Raw genomic sequence first — 20,639 nt, 5'->3', positions numbered from 1 at the left:
ATTGATTTTATGTGTTCTGTAATCTAAGCCTGATTCAAAACTGGGAAACCAGTATTTTTTAAATTTAAACCATAAAAAATCCTTTGTGAAGGGGAAGGTATGATAATCATTAAAACATGTTGAAGAACGTCATCAAGTTGTTATAAACCATGATGAGGAGGTGGTGTTTCGTGAAGGCCTTATTTCATCTTTGCTGTAGGCTGTCTCTAGCCATTCACTTTGGACAGTTTGTTTACAGGGTTATTGTTTCAATTCCCTTACCCAGCAATTGGTCATTCTGTAGTTCCAAGGAAATCTGAGATTTCACAAACTCTGACTGGCATGGGATAATTCTAGATTTTTCTTTAATTAAAAAAAAATCCATAAATGTCTTATAGTGTTTTTCATCTTCAAAGTACTTGGTTTTACAAGAAACTGCTCATAATGTTTTTTCTCTGGGGAGTGGAAGTGGGGAAGAGTGTGTGTACGTGAGTGTGTATGTGTGTGTGTGAGAGAGAGAGACAGGGAGACAGAGACAGAGAGACTGAGTGGGAGAAAGCAAGCAGTGATGGAGGGAAAGTACTTACTCTTTATATTAATATCATTGTAAGCTGTTGAGAGATTTTACATTTTGTATGCATTAACTTTATAATAGGAAGTAAATCACTGAAAAATATAACAGAACCTCATAAAACAGACTACCTAGTTTACATTTTCACATTTTACTTAATTCTAAGGCTATGTTTGCAGAGATAAAATAGGAACTTAAAACAGTAAATCCAGGTAACTCAGGTCAGCTATCCATTTCTGAAGTTCTTGACTTTTTAACACTTCAGATTAGTGATTTGTGATACATATATTTTTTAAGTTATCGCAGAAAAATATCCTGACTTTCTGTACCACTTTATGCTATTAAAAACATTTTTATAGACACCATGATTTTGCCTGATCCTTATCATAATAACTGTCATTTTCAGATAAGGAAACCTAACAGGAAGGTAAGGCCCAGAGATGAGTTACTGACGTAATTCACCTGAATTCGTACAGAAGGGGTGGGGAAAGAGCCACAGGCCAGAGCTCTTTTGAACATAACATGTAATGCTTTCACTCTACATTTTACCTTGTTTTTTTTGTTTGTTTGTTTGTTTTTTTTTTTGGTTTTGTGTGTGTGTGCAGTTTTTATTTGTTTGTTTGTTTTTTGAGATGTTATCTCTGTTGCGCGGGCTGGAGTACAGTATTGTGATCTTGGCTCATTGCAACCTCTGCCTCCCAAGTTCAAGCGATTCTCCTGCCTCAGCCTCCTGAGTAGCTGGGTTTACAGGTGCATGCCACCACACCCAGCTAATTTTTGTGTTTTTAGTAGTGACAGGGTTTCACCATGTTGGTTAGCCTGGTCTCAAACTCCTGACCTCGTGATCCACCTGCCTTGGCTTCCCAAAGTGCTGGGATTGTAGGCATGCGCCACCACTCCCAGCCTTATCTTGTATTTTGTCACACATAAATTATCTCTTAAAAAGTGGTTATTTAAATTTAAATAAATGAAGTGCTGAAATGTCCGGATAATATAACCGGATTCTCCTTCTGCCTTGTTCAGACCCGTAACCTGGTCCTCCCTTTCTTATCCTCAGTCCGTAATGCATAGAAACATGAAATTCTAAGACACAGCCTTGGAAGAACCAGTTTGAAAATGATGCCCTGTGTTATGTTCTTTCAGATTTATTTTTAGGAGATAGCTTTTCCTATTGAATGGTGAATAAGTGACTACAACAGAGGAAAGACTACTTTGGATATTGACTAACCATGGAATTCACTTAATGGAGGCATTCACTTACATCTTGAAGTAAATGGAATGGGGTGTCAGTATAAAGAATTATCCTCTCTCCCCAGAAAGAGGCCATCGCTTCTCACAGTAAAGCCCACTAGAAACAGATATTGATTAACTTAAATGCTGCCGTCTTTTTCAAATATCCATGGGAATAAGCTCTCATTGCAAAAACCATTTCTTTTATTACCATTCCAAGTTGGGGATGTTCAGATCATATTATTTACGATGTTGACATACAAATAAAAATCATAGGATTAAAATATTACATGTCATGAATAATTCTGTCTTCTAGTTCCATATTTACTTCTTTTCATATGTTTCCATAAATAAAATAATAGTGGAAACAGCTGTCTAAAGCTAATGGCTGTCAACAGCATTAAACAGTGCTTTCAGTTTGCATCCTAATTAAGGATGTTTGCAGGTTATTTTGCCAAAAACAATAGACCTTTTGTGTTGCATTTTGCCATGATATAAATTACATGTGTGGGTTAGAAATATTTTAAGAGGGAACAATTTTTCAAATGTTCAATCTTTCTTATTTAATAAACCATTTAGACCTGTCCCTGTGGTCATTTACTACTGACAGCATTAAGTCAAACCTATTTATTTTCTTCCAAGGTAAATTCTGTAGAATGTCTGAGGGTGGTGCCAGACCCACTTCAGTTGATCATAAGAAATGTGGAAATGTGTTAGTTTCATGATGGAGAGCTACATTCTCCCCTAAGTTGTACGCGGAGCTGAATGAAAAATGCACCTTTGGGTTCAAGGGGAGAACTTAGACAGAGCTGTTTATATTTTGAAAAGAAGAATCTCAATAGAATTAGAGCATGGTAGAATTTAATTTATGACCATTTAATTTTCTGATTCTCTCTTACTCCATCATTAGTCTTACCAATCACCCGGTAATGGAAACGGCAGGAGCATTAAAGTTTCATTAAGAACAACTCTCCTTTCTAGAAACACTGGGGGAAAACTACAAGTACCTATTATCTGTAAAATTCCAGGATATGTAACAAGACTCCGTTGTAAAGGAGTATTTTCATTGACAGTTTGCACAGACTCCCTAGTGGGGGTATGTGTTGGGGGAAGCGGGTGTGGAAGAGGGCAGAGAGAAGAGGGCCACAGGTTCAAATACTTCCTTAAATAAATTTCAGGCCAGTCAGGCACTCCCCAAGTGGATGGAAATGAAGTTCAAGTAGCTTGAGATTCTCAGTGTGTCTATTCTATTCATTCATTCCAAAAGTATTCATGGTGCATCTACTGTGTGCCAGGCACCCCCTTAGGAAACATCAGCACTGCTTCTGCCTTAACGGTGTTTACAGTCTAATAGAGGAGACAGACAATAAACAAATCGTTGCACAAGGAACTGAATCATTCCAATTGTGTTAAGTGCCATACAAGTTAATGATCAAGCTGGGAAAATTTATAAACAAGGATTCTAATCTAGATCCATGATGGGACAGGGAGATGGTGGATGGTGTAGGGAAGGCCTTTTTTTCTTTATTTTCTTTTTTTTTTTTTTTTTTTGTAAAGGCAGAATCTCCCTGTGTTATCCAGACCAGTCTCCAACTCCTGGGCTCAAGTGATCCTTCTACCTCGGCCTCCCAAAGTGCTGGGATTACAGGCGTGAGCCACCAAACCTGGCTAAAAAGGCATTTTTTGGAAACAATGTCTAGGCTTAGACTGAAGGATGAGGACAAGTCAGGCCAATCTGAAGAGGCTGAATGAACCAGGCAGAAAGAACAGGAAGAACAGTCCCTGAAGCAGAAGAATAGTCTCAGGGACCTCGGAGAAGATTAAGAGTGAGTGTTGCTGGTTCATGGAGAAATAGTAGGGAAGGAGAGTGGAGGCTGCAGAGGTTAGCTTGACCAAAATGTTTTAGGCACACAATATAAAGGCAATTTACTCCCTTTAAATTATTTAACTGAGGGGATATATGGACAGACATATTACATAAGTGGAACTAAATGGTCATGGGAAAATTTCACGTATTTCAAGTATTTTCAGATGTTTCATGTATTTCATGTATTTTCAAATGTCCAATCTTTCTTACTTAATAAACCATTTAGACCTGTCCCTGTGATCATTTGCTACAGACAGCATTAAGTCAAACCTATTATTTTCTTCCAAGGTAAATTCTGTTCAGAGGCAGAATCTCATTGAACTAGCTTGGTTCAAAGACTTCTTCTTGATTATCTATCTCCATACCTCCATGTTGAAGCATCTCGGTGTGCCCTCCCTCTGGTTTCTCAATCTTTAGAGTTTTGTTTTGGGAACGTGGCTTGTTAGTTTTCCTTGGGGTCAGTGCCTTTGAGTCAAGAAACAGAACACACCAAAACAGAAAAATCCTACTGGGTTCCCAAGGAAATATATAAATACTTTCCTGCATTTTGTGTGATAAAATACTCAACACATAATTAATTCCTACATGGTATTACCTAACCACGTGAATATGTAGATATATATAATACATATTATATCTGTGAAATATATACAGGAGATAATATAATCAAGAGATAACTATTAGGCTTAAACCATAATCCATTTTGATACTGTATACATTTTATAATTCGAGCTAAGTAGGTAAGACCTTTAACATTATTCTACATTTTACAATACTTTAAAGAACAGACAACTTAGAGGAAAAAGGGGAATTTTCATGGCTATTTTCTGAACGGCTACATTTAGATGCAGAAGTTTTAACAAGACTTTGATTTCATTCCAAAGCCCAGAGCCCTGCAAGGATAGGATCTTGGGAATACTCCACATTCCTTAAGAATGCTTATCAATTGAACCATCTTATTTTAGTTAGTGACCTTCTGTGGAGTGGGGAGCTAGCATTTCCCTAAATTATCTCACATGAAAAGAAAACAAACACTGTAATAGATTCCTCTGATAGCAGTGAAGTAAAAACAACTGTATTTTTTAATTAAGCTTCAATAGCAGATATTTTCACTGGGGACAAAACAGCAGGATACCATGACATCGGGTGGGGGGCGGGGGATGTTTTGTCAAAGTTTATGAACAAACAACAAAAGAGAGCCAAGATTAGAAAGAATGAAAGGTGAATACTGAGAGCTGACTCTACTTCTAAGCTGACTTGGACCCATTAGAACTAACAATATCTAAAATACAAATTTCCTCTTTTAAAAAAAAGGCAATTCACTCTCACTTCAGCTGCCTCCTCATTCAGTCACCAGGAGGCAACTGTGATTCCAGTGCACCAGATCATTTTCATGACCACCACAGCCAGCTGTAGGCAAGACAATGATGAGCTGCTATTATTTGCCTTGCGGTTGCTACCAGGTGCTTAGCCAGTGTGTGTATCTGCCTCCTTTGTAATTTGCTTCTGAAACCTTGGTTCTTTGTTTATTGTGTTTTTATAAAGGAAGCTAAGGCATTTATTACATACCTATGATGTGTCAGGCTTGGTAAACACGCAAGAGGAGGGTGACATGGCACAGTCCTTTTCTTTAGAGATTTTGAAGAAATCTTCACCAAGAGTGTCAGAGCCTGGTGCCTGTCTTCACTAACTCCTGTTAAAGGCCTGACCCTAGGCAATCTGACACCAGAGTCCATGCTCTTAATCATTGCACTCTACATACTTCTTCAAATATGTGGACACATGAACCTTTGGGCATTTCTTTCTTCAGAGTATACCCACAGCTCCCTATTCACTCTTCTGGTGACATGGCTTCCAATCCTCCGAGCAGCCCTGTCACTCCGACTATAGTGCACCAGATTTGTCTATGTCAATATCAGAGCTAAGCAGAATACTGCAGTTTTTAGTGGATCCAATGCAGAGTACACTAGGATCAACCATTCTTGTGACATGAACACACACCTTTCTTAAATGCAGCCAAATACTGTGCGCAAATGGATTGTTGGGGATTTGTTGGGGGAAGGGGATGGAGAAGAAGGGAGGTAGGATGTGTATGTGCATTATTTTTACATTAAGATGTTGACATGGGCCAGGCACAGTGACTTATGCCTGTAATCCTAGCACTTTTGGAGGCTGAGGCAGGGGGATCCCTTGAGATGGTATTGTATCAAATTTTGGTGGAACTTTTGTGGGGCTGATGGTTTTTCTGATTTATTTCAAGACCAGCCTAGGCAACGTAGCAAGACTCTATCTCTACAAGACATTTTTTAAAAAAAATTAGTCAGGCCTGCTGGCTCACACCTGTATTCCAGCTACTCAGGAGGCTGAGATGCGAGGATCAATCAAGCTAAGGAGGTTGTGGTTACAGTGAGCTAAGATTGTACCACAGCACTCCAGCCTGGGTGACAGAACAAGAGCCTGTCTAAAAAAGCAAACAAACAGCAAAAAGGAAAATCTAGGTATGCAATACATATAAATCTTTATGGCCAATTAAAATCCCTAGATTACATGAACTATAGCCAAGTCGTCTCCCTATCTTAAACTTATGTAGTTGCCTAAATTCAGAATTTTACATTCACTATGCTTAAATTTAATCTTGTAGGTTCAGTCTAGTCCTAAAGCCCATGATGATAATTTTTATGTTGAGTCTCTCATTTGTCATCCTAGCTTCCCATCCCAGCCTGTGTCATCAGCAGATCCAATAAGCAAGACTTCTACATTTTCTCCCATGTTCATCCAGCCCTTCTTCAGGCTGCCATTTGGTCACATCTTCCACAGCAGAGCCGTTCTGTTTCACGGGAGGAGAATCCCTCTAACCACACTCTCATCCATCCTCCATTCAGTGTCTTGTTCAGCAGGGTAACATGGAAAAAATTTTAAGTGATTTTCTGAAATCAAGATGTGCAGGATGATTCGAAAGAAATGAAATTTTCAAAAATGTATTACTACAGTAAATCTTCTGCAGTTCCTTCTTGCAGGGATCTGTCATGAGCTTCATGTTGGTACTGCCTCTGGCTTGCAGCCTTAAGGAAATGAAGGACTGCAACCTCCCCTTCACCTGTTGTGACAGTGATGTGCTACAGAGGGCATGGGAATGAGTCACAGAACTGAGTTCTGCAAAGAAATACTTTTGTGATACCCCCAAAATCATGTAACTCCTCCTAGGGCCACCCTATTTGATGAGGTACCAGGAGAAATTAAAGGGTGACTTGATTGCAGAGATCAAAGGAAATGTGATTTGGGCTGACGTGAGGTGGGAAGATTCTAAGACTAGATTTTAATACTGAGTTCCCTTAAATGAAAAGCCCATTGCTGTCCTCTGCTCAACCTTGCCTTTTGCAGAGAAGCAGCTTTCTGCCCTGTGCCGCTCATCACCCCCACTCCTCACTGGCTGACAAATTCTGCTTTCTCGTCTTCCTTAACCCCCTTCTTCTGGCACATCCCTGGGTGAAATGCCTTCTTAAAGACCCCAGACTCTAATCACAAAGATCTCCTAGATGAGCGATGGTTCTGTTTATCAAGCAGGCAGCCAGCTGGTCAGCCACAAAGCCAGATGTCAGAGCCCATGCCAGGAAAGGTAAAAGCGGAGGCATATGCCTCTTTCAACGGACATATTTTATCTCCTCACTGCCATTGCTTTAAATTACTTACGCTGTCTTTAGCTTTTGGCTGTATAGTTTGGTCTCGATGGTTAAATTAGTTACAAATATATAGTGTGTTAACTGTTTTGAGTCATGTGATCACGTTTCTGATGTTGAATTTTTAGAAATTGTGATACGTCACAGGCGCCAGCATTTTGGGATCGCTTCTTATTGTCTCTTGTTAAGTCACGAAGAGTCTATAAATAATATGTTCTGTCAGACAAGCTCATTGATCTCCCTGAAGAGGGGCTGGTAAACACATCTCTTCAGCTGTGCACTCACACAAAGATCACACAGTGTGATGGAAACAGCCAGATAATTCTAGCAAGCAAACCTGGTGTTAATTCTCAATTCTAGTATTTACTAGTTAGCCATATGCCTTTGGCAAACTTATACCTTCTCTCTGTCTCAGTTTTCTCATTTGTGGATGGAAATATTAACTTCAGCCTTAAAATGTTTGCAAGGGAATTAAACCATTTTTAAAACATACAAGATTTTTTGCATATTATTATCACAGAATAAGGTTAATGTATGCAATATTCATTAATATTTCAGACTACTTAGCTTGTTTAGTTATGTCACATGATTTATAAGAAAAAACTTAGAAGAAAAGATCCATAGATGAGGAAATAATACATAGTACTTATAAATAGATATTTAAAATATTTTTTAAGTGTGCTGAAGAAAGGGCTATTGCAGTAACAGAGAGAGTTTTATTTTATTTTATTTTTTAATTTATGTAAAGACAGTCTCACTGTATTGCCCAGGCTGGTCTTGAACTACTGGCCTCAAGCTATCCTCCCCTTTGGCCTCCCAAAGTCAATAACAGTTTTTAAATTCTGATGAATTACACCAAGACTGGTGACAGTTGTTTGCCCTTGCAATTGAGCAAAGTATTGGAGTAAAATGGTTTAGGCTTATCGGTGAGGAGCATCAATTAAGTACAAGACACATTTCCTAATTGGTGACAGTTGGAGCTAATTATGGAAGTAAGTTGGAAATTTTTAAGAACGTAATAGATTTTTCATCAATGTTAATATTCATTTACATAATTTATGTGTAACCCATTCAAAATGTATGACTTTGGCTAGGTGGCATTCTGAATTCACTCCTAGTCTTGTGCTTCTGGGATTTTTGTTTCGAGTCACTGAAGTCTTCCCTTGGCCTAAGAGGTGATCTCCTTGCATGTTGAATTAGAGTGCAGCCTTAAGAGGCAAGTGTACATGTCTCTAAAACTGATTGACGTCTCAGAGCTCCCCAGTACTTTGTGGCAGTCTCAGAGCTTCCCAGTACTTTGGCTTCTTCACTTCTAGATAATAGAACTTCAGCTCTCTTTTGACTGATTCAATATTATATCCCTTCGTAAGGTAGGAAATTTCCGTAAGGCTCAGATACCTCATCTGCTCAGGGGTGTTCTGAGGCTTCAGTATACAAAGTGCTTAACCCGGTACCTGACTCAGAGTGAGTCTTCTTATTCTCATCTTCTTCCTCCAATTTTTAAAATTAATTAATGGAAAAAGGCAAAAGGATACTCCAGCTCATGTGATTCTCAATTCATAGAGCTAGCAATTCTGCTAATGTGGTGACTTGCTATAATGTCTTCTGTTGAATTCTTTAACAGCCAACGAGTGACCAAGCTTTAAGAGGCAGAAGCTAGATACCATCTTATAGGACTCAGTGAAATGCCAGAAGTAATTTCCTCTCCATACTGTATGTTTGCCCTCTAATTTTTTCACACCCCTGCTTCACATTATACTGGGATAGTTGTTTAGACACCCACTCCCAGTCCCTTCTCTGGACCGTTTATCTTCATACCCAACTCTAGCACCCAGTATAGGACTGAATATATACAGACACCCACTAAATCTTTGTTGGCTGGATTCACAAATAAGTCAATCATGAGAAGCAGTATACATAATGGTTAAGAACATAGGCTTGGGCCGGGCACGGTGGCTCATGCCTGTAATCCCAGCACTTTGGGAGGCCGAGGTGGATGGATCACGAGGTCAAGAGATCGAGACCATCCTGGCCAACAAGGTGAAACCCCGTCTCTAATAAATATACAAAAATTAGCTGGGCATGGTGGCGTGCGCCTGTAGTCCCAGCTACTCAGGAAGCTGAGGCAGGAGAATTGCTTGAACCCAGGAGGCGGAGGTTGCGGTGAGCCGAGATCATGCCACTGCACTCCAGCCTGGGTAACAAGAGCGAAACTCCGTCTCAAAAAAAAAAAAAGGAACATTGGCTTGGGAGTCAGAAGGAGTTGGGCTCAAATCCAGGCTCCACTTCTTACAAGCAGTGTGATCTTGGACAACTGACTTAACTTTTTAAATCTCATGTCCTTACCTGTAAAATAGTGTTATATGCCTAACTCATGGGGTTTGTTATATCATATGTATGTTTTATATACACTTTTTGCATATCACTTTGTGCCTGGCAATAAATAACTTAATAATAGCATTATTATTCATAATAGTATGAAAAATAATACAAATATAACATGTTTAGTATTTTTATTGCTATTTACTTTTGCTATTAATTTCATTGTTATTTTTTGTTGTGGTTATTGGCAGAAATGCTGTAGTTGCTGTTATCCAGTACACAATGACCCAAACTGTAAATATCACTCAGATCAGGTGAATCCACTGATAGCCACTCTGGCTTTAGACTGAGCTAAGGATAGGAGAGGTTGAACAGAATTAACATCATTGCCTTCAACTGTGCAGCCTTGAAGACACAACCCCTGCTTCCACCCAAAAAAAAAAAAAAGCTTCAAAATGCTTCCCAATACATTCAGAGCCTCTTAGGGTCAATGACTGAGATGAATCTTAGAGCATCAGTTATCCAGCCCAAGGATCCAAAGAGGGTGAATGATCAACTTAGTAAAGCAGTGGTTCTCAGGCTTTACCATCCTTCAGAACAACTTGGAGGACTTGTTCAAATAGCTGGGGTCCATCCCCAGATTCACTGGTTTGGGATGGAACCTCAATTTTGATTTCTAATAAGTTCCCACATGGTACTGATGGTGGTGGTGTGGGGAACACACTTGGAGAACCACAGAGTTTATAGATATGGTTGACATGTGAGTAATTGGACTCCAGAGCAGGAATATGTGTGGAAATCTTTTCACTTAGGTGGATTGCCTGAGAACCCCTGTGAAAATTAGGGATTCCTGTTTTTAGCCTCTTTGTTTTCAACCTTGCACTGCCCTTTCCTTACTTCATAAACATATTGGTAGGGAAAATGTTCTCACATTCAAGCTTTTACAAGCCTAATAAAATCGACAGGCACACTTTCCAGAAAAGTTCATCTAGGCTGACACAGAAGCTGTGCTTTGTGTCTGGGTCCCCACCCAAATCTCTTCTTGTAGTTCCCATAATTCTCACATGTTGTGGGAAGGACCCGGTGGGAGATCACTGAATCATAGGGGCGAGTTTTTCCCATGTTCTCGTGATAGTGAGTGGGTTTCAGGAGAGCTGATGATTGTAAAAACAGGAGTTTTTCTGCACAAGCTCTTTTTTTGCCTGCCGCCACCGAGGTAAGATATGACTTGCTCTTCCTTGCCTTCCACCATGATTGTGAGGCCTCCCCAGCCTTGTGGAACTGTAAATTCAATTAAACCTCTTTCTTTTGTAAATTGCCCAGTCTTTATCATTAGCAGACTAATACGGAAGCATTGCTTAGAATTTCAAAAGACACCTCCCTTAACCAACCCACCCACTCACTCTTAGGAGTATCAGAAGAAAAACTATGCCTTGAGGCATAACTAAGTCTTGGATTCGCTGGGATGTAACAAAAAAATCCCTTCTTATACCTAACCTTTCAGTTAACTCATTTGTAAAATAGGAATAATAATAATAGTTTGTACCTCAATGGTTGTGAAGACTAACGGATATAATGCTTAGAAATTTGCACTTAGCAGTATCTGGCACTAAATATGTACTTCAGTCAATGTTTATTGTTATTAAAATTGTTACCTTTTCCTTGAGCTGGGGAAGGCATGTTTTAACCTGGAGTGAGGTGCTTGTGAAAAGAGAGGAGGACAAGAGAAAGGCTGGAAATGTTGGGTTCTGGTGTGCTGGAGGTGGGGACTGAAGGCGGCAGGTAGCAGTCCTGGATGCTCCCTGGGTACCGTCCAGGGGCTTGCAGAGGCATCTGGGGGGTAACAGGGGTCTGGGTAGAGGCTACAGCCCCACTCAACTTGCTTTCTTCAGCTTAGAGCATCTTGGTTTCAGCATGGCTGCCAGTCCCCTCCACCTCCCCCATCCCACCACTCCCCACAAAAGCTCCCTAGGTTCAGTGAAATGGGTTCCTGTATTGCCTATTTTCTCCTCTGCCTCAGGTTCCCAAGTTAAAGACCCCTTATTTCATGGTTAACAAGTAAAGAATCATTGCCTGAAGATTTTTCTTTCTGATGACACCACTTGTCTGCTAGTTAACTCCAAAATGCTATGCAAATTCAATCTGCCTAGGGGTTTTAACCATCAGAATGTAAATGAAGTCATTGACCAATTCACAGAGATGTCTAGGGCTTAGATAGCCTCAAAGGAGAGTTTCTAAATAAGTAGCAAATAATGACCCAACCCCACCCAAGGACCAGGCTTATTAGGGTCCTGTGCTGCTGACATGGAGATTGTCCACCAGGGCAGTTTGGATGAGCTCAGCAGCATAAACACTAGGGAGTCCCTCTCTGCTTCATTCCTGAACCTGATTTAGCAGCAGCTATGAAGACCCTCTCCTCCAGGTGCCACAAGAGCAGCTTCCAAGGGAGGTGCTCATCCCTGGCCACACAGTACTCAGCAGAATGCCAAGGAGGAGTCCAATGTGTTGGATGGCTTCTGCATGGTTGCTCTCTGGTCATAGCCACTAGTAGGCCTCCTGGTACCTTCTCTACATGTGGACTTCACGCACTTCGTTTCCTGCTCCCAATCTTCTTCAAGACTATGCCTTTCCTCCACAGTTTCCATTTTGATGATCAAGATTCTAATTTGTAATGAAAACCACTAAACCATTACCTTTTTCTCTCTTTGTAGTCCTGCTATATCTGTTACGAGAACCTCCCGCGACCCCGACCCCCACCCCCACCACCGTTTTTTGTTTTGTTTTGTTTTGTTTTGTTTTTTGTTTTTGAGATGGAGTCTTGCCCTGTCACCCAGGCTGGAGTACAACAGCACCATCTCAGCTCACTGCAACCTCCACCTCCTGGTTTCAAGCGATTCTCCTGCTTTAGCCTCCCAAGTAGTTGGGATTACAGGTGCGCCCCACCATGCCTGGCTAATTTTTTATATCTTTAGCAGGGACAGGGTTTTAATATGTTGGCCAGGCTGGCCTCAAACTCCTGACCTCATGAGCTGCCTTCCTCAGCCTCCCAAAGTGCTGAGATTACAGGCATAAGCCACTCTGCCTGGCCAAGAATACTCATTCTTTTAGAGGCAAGTGGATGTCTCTTTCTACTAGGGAAAACATCAGGAAATGTAAGACCAAAGAGCTCAGAGAGTACAATCGCTTTCTTTTTACCCCTAAAATCTGGCCACAGCCTGCCATATCATGCTGTTCTCTGTGACTGCTGAGCAACAGAGCCTGGCAACCCCAGGTCTAGCTCTGTGACCTGAAAGTCTCAATTTATCCGCTCTGAAATGCTCCACTTTCAAAGTGCCCAATACCTTCAATACCTTGTTGTACACCATGTTAATACTTCCTGAGAGAAAAAACTACAATGTTGTCATAAAGATTTAGCCTGGAAGACACTGAGTCTTAAGAAAAAAATGATTACAGATTAAGCCTGATTCTCATAGTTTCTACAAATAATAATTAAGCATAAGCATTGATAGACCAGTCAGCAAACATTTATTTGGCACCTACTGTTTACTCTGCAAAACAGAGGACACAAAGAGAAGTAACAGGTGCTTCTATGCTATACAGACCCACAACCCTGCAGGGAAGAGAGATACATGCAAAAATATACTAAACACTAAGTGGGCCATAGCAAAGGTGAGGACCGTGGTTCAGACAGTATCTTGGGAGTAGAGGAGAGGATACATCAATTCTTACAGGGGATCTGTAAAACTTCTTGGGTGAGTGGGATTTAAGCAGAACTTTAAAGGGCAGCGAGATTACTATTGGTGAATATGATGGAGAAAGACATCCTAGGCTGCAGGAGTCGTTTGAAGAAAGGTGTAGAGTTGGGAAAGTGCTTGGTATATTTGAGTAATTATGAATTAACCAGTGTGACCATAGTATGGATTCAGGGAAGGAGTGTAGAAGTGGAAGCTAGAAAGATAAGTTGGAAGCATATTGTGGGAAAGAAACCAATAGCCCAGTGAGGCACTTTGTCTTTATTCTCTGTGCATCCAGGAAGTATTGAGGGTCTTTGAATAGGGAGATACCAGAAGCAGATGTTTTTCTAAAAAAAGAACCCTGATGTCACTGTGAATAATAGATTCTAGAAGGCAGGAAGGAAGCAAGACCTGGTGAAGGTAGCAGGAACTTGAACTAAACCCAGAGAGGTGGCAGTGACCAGGAGAGGATGAACGGGAAAGGCGTCCGAGATGGTGCATTCATATGAAGATGGCTGGCGGCACACAGCAAAAAAAGCAGAGGTGAGCTGAGAGGGCTGTCCTTGCACACGCAGACACAGCCTGGGATGCTGGATTCAAGCAGACTCAGAGGTCAAGGAAAATACTGACTACAAGCCCAGAAGCCAGTGGTCAGGGATAGCCATCCCAAGCAAATTCTTTTCCTCCCTAGGATGCCCACAGGGGTATCAACTGACCATCTGCTTTGCCTGTGTGGAACATCAAAATCACTGATTCCTAGACTCGGGTTCTTAGCCTGGCAGCCTCAGGAGCCCTGGAGAGCTTTTTAAACAACCTGCAGGCACCTTCCCATGAGATTCTGCTATGGGACCCCCAAGATGGGTCTGCAGTGGGACCCAAGAATCTGTATTTTATAAGGTTGCCAGATGATTCTGAAGCACAGCTAGATTGCAGAACCACTGTGGGATCTTACTGTTGTGCTGAGAAATGTATAAAAAGCAAAGTTGGGCCAGGCATGGTGGCTCACGCCTGTAATCCCAACACTTTGAGAGGCCAGGGCAGGCAGATCACTTGATATCAGGAGTTCAAGACTAGCCTGGCCAACATGGTGAAACTCCATCTCTACTAAAAATACAAAAAATTAGCTGGGCATGGTGGCACATCCCTGTAATCCCAGCTACTTAAGAGGCTGAAAACTGACACAAGAGCAGAAAATCAAACACCGTATATTCTCGCTCATAGGCGGGTGTTGAACAATGAGAACACATGGACACAGGGAGGGGAGCACTACACACTGGGGTCTGTTGGGGGGAAATGGGGGAGGGGCGGGGGGTGGGGAGGTGGGAAGAGATAGCATGGGGAGAAATGACAGATACAGGTGAGGGGACGGAAGGCAGCAAAGCACACTGCCATGTGTGTACCTATGCAACAATCTTGCATGTTCATCACATGTACCCCAAAACCTAAAATGCAATAAAAAAAAAAAAAAGAGGCTGAGGCAGGAAAATCATCTGAACCCAGGAGGTAGAGGTTGCTCTGAGCCAAGTTCATGCCACTGCACTCCAGCCTGGGCAACAGAGTGAGACTCCATCTCAAATAAATAAATAAACAAAGGTGGACACTTACTTCTGCTAGTGAACACTGAATATGATGGCCTAGAGACCTTAGCTTTTGGTCTCCAATGCCATATCTCAAGCACAATGACCATCATTGAGTCCTCCTTTCACTTCCCATCCTCAACTCTGATCCTCAGCAAACACATCAGTCAGGTCTCCCAAAATTCACAGAAGGATGACGTGTATACAAATCATCATTTCCATTCTTGTCCTTAATTGAAAAAGAAAGCGAGCTTGGCAATGTCACAGGGATATCAAGAAAGCATCTTTCCACAGGGCGTTTTGCATCTTTAGAAAACAGGCTACATAAAAATACTATTCATTTTCTGCCAGCCTTGTGCACCACTTATAACATTTTTACTTATATTGTTTTTATTTCTCAGAAAAAAAAAAATGATACAATTTAGAGGTAAGGTAGGTGTTAAAAACTTCCCTTGTATACACTGGACTCTAGGTGATTCTGTGACTCATCTAGATAAGTCAGATAACCAGAGCTGGTCTAGAATTCACTCTGTCCTCCTGAGCTACAGTTCTGCTTCTGTGCCATAATGGAGAGGAGTAACATAAAGGCATTTTTCTCTCCTTGTAAAAGAGAAAAAATGGGGGGAGAGGGAATTATTTAAACACACCTCACTCATACTGCAATCACTGCATTGTTTTTCCTGTTGAAACACCCTGTTGGTTTTCAAATCCCTTTAAACCTCCCCGGCACCTGTATGGCCCAGATCCAGGAATTATTACCAAACCCCTTACTTTTTATATTTAGCCACATAGGAGTTTCTGTGATGGTAACGCTCTTGGTTCAGCTGAAAATTTCAGAGCCCTCAGAACTTTCTTCTTTCTTAGCAGCTGGAAGCATGTAATGTTCAGACCTGAATTTTCTTGTTTAACTTAAGCAGGGTATGCTTCCCTTCTGGATAAAATAGTGTTGTAGCACAACCCTATATTATTCCTCTGTGATGGTCCCTCTGAAATATTGATCAAAAGAGAGGGCAGGGAAAAGATAGGGCGGGGAGTCCGAGTCAGCAGCTTCTAGTATGTGATATGACCCCTCTTCAGAGAACGGAGAACTGAAAACACAGAACTGAGGTTGGCAACATAATGAGAACTTCCCAGCAAATTCATTATAACAAAGCATAATGTGAGTTCACAGGGCACAAAAATAGGCCAAAGGAAAGTGACTCCCACATAAGACCTAATTAAATACTTTGATGTCAGAAAGCAGGGCAGGGAGAGGTGGAAAATCAAATCAAACCAACGTGAAGGGCCTGAATTCAAACGGAAAGAAGAAATATTTCTCTCTCTTTAACTCACTCTCACTCTGTCTCTCTTTCTCCTTTTCTTCCTTTGCCATGGAGGAAGAAAAAGATTCCGAAACAATGGATTGTAAATTCTTCAGCCAATTAGTCCAGTGACTTACTACTGTTTATAATGCACAGAATGTCACAGGCTGTTTTGCAGCCGCCCCAAGTTGGTTTGTTAATAACAGGAAGCTAGCACTTCTCAGTACAGTGGATCAGCTACACGTGAAAATAAATGCAAAAAACCTGGCGGGGAATAGCAGCAGACCGAGAGTAGCCTTGATTTAATTTAACATTTGGGGGTCCACACACAAATGAGCATTTTAGTAGGCTTCATGGTGGAAGTTGCTGTCATTTGTAAAATATTCTGGCCAATTAGCTAATAGTGTGCTTAGATTTCTCCTGTTTTGATACAGTAATACTAAGTACATTGTGAAGCCCAATTATACAAATCATCCCCATATGCCATACCAGTCTTTCTTTATGAACTGTGTTTATAAATCCTGTGTGAGGAAATGTGTACTTCAGCAATTTAGACCATGTGTAAAAACATAGCCAATGGGATTGTCAAGAAAACAAGTTCCAGCCTAGGAAATCCTAATGTGTTCCGCTGGAATAACAGGAGGGTGCCGGGAGTGCAATGCTCTGCTTAAATACATATTGCTTTATAGTGTTTAACTGATTCAGGGGCTTCCGCTCCCCTTTCTGTTATATTATTCTTCTTTTCTTCTAGGATCCAACCTTGGAGTTTTTGAGAAAATTTGGGATTGGTCTTCTCTCGGGGACAATAGCCTCAGTCATTAACATCCCTTTTGATGTTGCCAAAAGTAGGATTCAAGGGCCTCAACCAGTTCCTGGAGAGATCAAGTACAGAACCTGTTTCAAAACAATGGCAACAGTCTATCAGGAAGAAGGGTAACATAACACATTCTTATTTTAATAAATGTACAAGGCTCACATATTGTTAAAACCAAATTGTCCTTCCATTTAGGTGAGAACCAGTAAGCCCTCCTAAGTGGAGTTTGTGTCTAAGAAACTCTGTGAATATGTATGACAAACTTTGCAAGACAACACAATAATGAGATGTTGTTAACATGTGCTTATACCATCAAGTGACAATATGCTGCGTATTTGCCTTAGAATGCCAAGGTGAACTTTTCACTTGGCAGTTTGCGTAATATAGTATTGTATGTTATTTGTTCTATTAATACATAGGCACATAGGCAGGAGAACAATTGTCTTCTGACTGTAAATCTCATCAAAGTGCCACCTAATTATATTCTCCTGGGAGAATGATAGAATTCTGTCAAAATACTTTAAAAATTTTTCAGTATGTACATTTTTCTGATTTTTAAAAAATCTTTGTTTCTTTACCCCTCTTTTACTCAAGTAAACAAGTAATACTTTATTATTTTGATCTAAACTGCATTATATTTCCTAATATAGAGACTGAGTTTGTGGTCTTTTCAATTCAATTACAAAAGTTATTCTGTCCATATACACAGCTGTCTTAAAAGTAAGACCTGTCTTGAAAGCAAAAACCATCTCGCTGATGAAAGTCATGTTTCTAATTGGACAAGATCCGCATAGTTGGGTAATAAAGAATTGATTAACTCTTTCCCCACATCCAGTTTGCTGCAGAGAATACTAAAATGCTGTCTGCTTTGAGGTGTGTGTAATTCCAGTAATTTATTTTTTTAAATACTGGACCCCCATCTCAATAAAGCTAAGGTACAACTCCATTTATTTTCAGAATAAGAATGCTTCTCTTTCCCTTCCCATTACAGGATTTTAGCTTTGTACAAAGGCCTGCTTCCCAAGATTTTGAGACTTGGACCAGGTAATGATATTTTGATTATTTATATTTTTCCTTATTGTTCTAGTGTCTCCTTTTTTGTTAGTTGTGTCCAGCAGCAACACAATAAAATTTGCCACTTTGTAAGACAGAAACCTTGAGAATATAAAGCTGTCTATGAGTATTTGAGATACTGAAGATGTCCATTAGAAATGATCTACCTTTGTTTATTAAGTACTATTTATGTCCTTGCTGGAGGCTGACAGCAGCCAAAGCCCAGCTTAAGTCAATAGGAAGAAGCCACAGGCAACAGGAGTTTGTGTGAAAACCGAGGTATGTGCAGTGGCGTCTGGCTGAAGGGGAGGATTTTCAGTGAGTGAGGGACCAGCCCAATCAAACAGTTTCCTCATGCTCCTAATTCATTCTTGCTCCTGCCTCAACTTCATTTCAAAAAGAGACAAGGAGGACGGCTCGCCTCCATGAACAGCAAAAGCCACTCATCTTCACAGTTACCTCTGGGGAGTGGTGACTCTGTAACTAGCCGCTTACCTCTCCTGGGCTTCGTCAGCATGACGCTGGAGGCTCCTGGCTCAGGCCCTTGTTTCAGGACGCCAGCCCACACAAAACCGGCTGCCATTCCCACAGGGAGAATCGGCTGCCTCTATGTAAATAGATAAGAAAATAACTGCTGCAGACTCAACTGCCAGGGCATGTAGTCTTGGGTTATAAGCAACCGTGTGAATAAATGCAAAAGTATGCTCTAGACCACACAAATTTTTTTTATCAGACTACACTCACCTACTTATACGTACTGGTGATATTTCCTAGAGCCTTCTCCTACTCCTCCCCTCTCTCCCTTTGTGGTTCATCCCTTTTAACAACACTGTCCTCCTACCCTACTACACAAACACACATGCACGTTCACCTTTAGATCTCAGCCCAATGAACCAACATTTCTGTTAACCTAAGATAGAAAACAACAGTCTGTACATTGAAGCTGGTGAACAGTTCACACTTTCATATACTTAGGAAACACTTCCACAGTTCCCAACCCATCTCTCCCAATATTTCTAGGCCTTTCCACATAGATTTTGCTTCATATTTGAGATTCAGACCTACTTTCTGTTAGTCATTGGCCCATGTGTAAAAGCTAACCCAGTAACAGAATTGTGGGGAATTTTGTGTATCTCTGCCAGTATGCGGTGTTTTTCCTTCACCACAGAATAAAAGCCTGCTAGTAGACCTAATATTAGAGGAAATCATAGCACCAGCCCTAAACCAACTTTCTCAGAAAGGGATGGGCCTAGAAAGAGTGGTGACAAGGGAGAGGTTAGCTAAAATGATGGTAATTGACTGGAACCTCCATCGAAAACTCTTAAATAATCTGACCCCAAGTTTTGTTAGAGGCTTGCAAATGTTTGGTTGGCTTTTTAAATGTTTTGCATGAGGAGTCCTGAGTTGCTTTGGTGTTAGACTCAAAGAAAAGTGTTCTTAGGGGCTAACTGTCCAGGCTAAACCAAACTGAATAACTGGAAACCACTCACAGGCCTGCCCTCCACTTCATTCCAAGTGTGTGCATCCCCTCAACTTCAAAGCAAAGAAACCTAGAGAGAAAGGTACCACTGAGTTAAAGGTGAAGACTTTTGAATGAATGGTAAAAATTTTTCTTTAGAGAATGAGAGAGATAGAGAGAGACAGTAAGAAGTAAAAGAAAGGTGAGCCTGGATTTTTTGTTCTTTGTTCTGGAGAAGCATCCAGAATTTTTATCATAGCCTTAGCAGCTCAATGTGGCTAACAATCAGGTACCTTCCATGAAAGAACCTTGAAGTCTGTGATTTAAACTTCAAATATTACTAAGCCAAAAATTAACCCAGCTCTGCATATTCTTGTCTTACATTGTGAATGGTTAATAAGAGTAAATGCAGCGATTTCCTACATAGTAATGACCCTCCATAGTATAGCTCTTTCTCTTTGCCAGAGTTCCAAGAGGCCTAGGCAGCTGAGGACTAATAGAGTATCTTCATGGGTTAAAAATGAAAATTACAGGCAGATAATTATCTTTGGTATATGGTTACACAAACATATGCAGCCTATAGATTAAAGAAAAAAAGTATGTGGCAGTATGTTCAAAATAACTAAGACCCAAATCAAGTTCTGTTTCTTTCCATCAGAAGTCAATCTTCTATTCATGCAGCCAAGTCTTCTCTAAATTGTGTTCAGGATATTTGTCAAAATTTTGATTTTGTAATGTTTTTCAAAGAGTTAGACATAAAAGGATGAAAAGAGATTACCCTGAAGAGCATAGGACACATGCTATTTACTGCATCAAATAGAACACAAAATGATCCATATACAAATGCTTCTCCCAGTGGCTCAGTATTCAGCAGCCTCAGTGCCTGTTTTTCTGTATCATATTCCTGTTGACATACTACACAGCATGTCTCTTCCCAGCCAGTTATGTAACTCTTTTCTAAGACAAATGGTGGTCTCATGACATCCAACCCCCACTACAAAATTTTCAAGTTCAAATCCATATACAACCAAAGCAGATAAAAGGAATGAAGGTTC

General features: G+C 40.6%; 1 protein-coding gene across 6 annotated transcripts in view; it reads left to right on the top strand.

Annotated features, from left to right (window-relative positions):
• The window catches only part of SLC25A21 (solute carrier family 25 member 21), a 512,298-nt gene that overhangs the window by 487,654 nt on the left and 4,005 nt on the right, over positions 1-20,639 (top strand). For all 6 annotated transcript variants that reach the window (XM_074393420.1, XM_003924193.4, XM_010334934.3 and 3 more), the window contains 2 exons: positions 17,010-17,191; positions 18,064-18,116. In XM_074393420.1, the coding sequence (XP_074249521.1) occupies positions 17,010-17,191; positions 18,064-18,116 (235 nt within the window). The remainder of the gene's footprint in view (positions 1-17,009; positions 17,192-18,063; positions 18,117-20,639) is intronic.

Source organism: Saimiri boliviensis, chromosome 2, assembly GCF_048565385.1.
Source record: "Saimiri boliviensis isolate mSaiBol1 chromosome 2, mSaiBol1.pri, whole genome shotgun sequence".
Classification (NCBI taxonomy): Eukaryota; Metazoa; Chordata; class Mammalia; order Primates; family Cebidae; genus Saimiri; species Saimiri boliviensis.
Note: the sequence above shows the minus strand (reverse complement) of the source record. Positions and strands in the feature narration are given on the sequence as shown.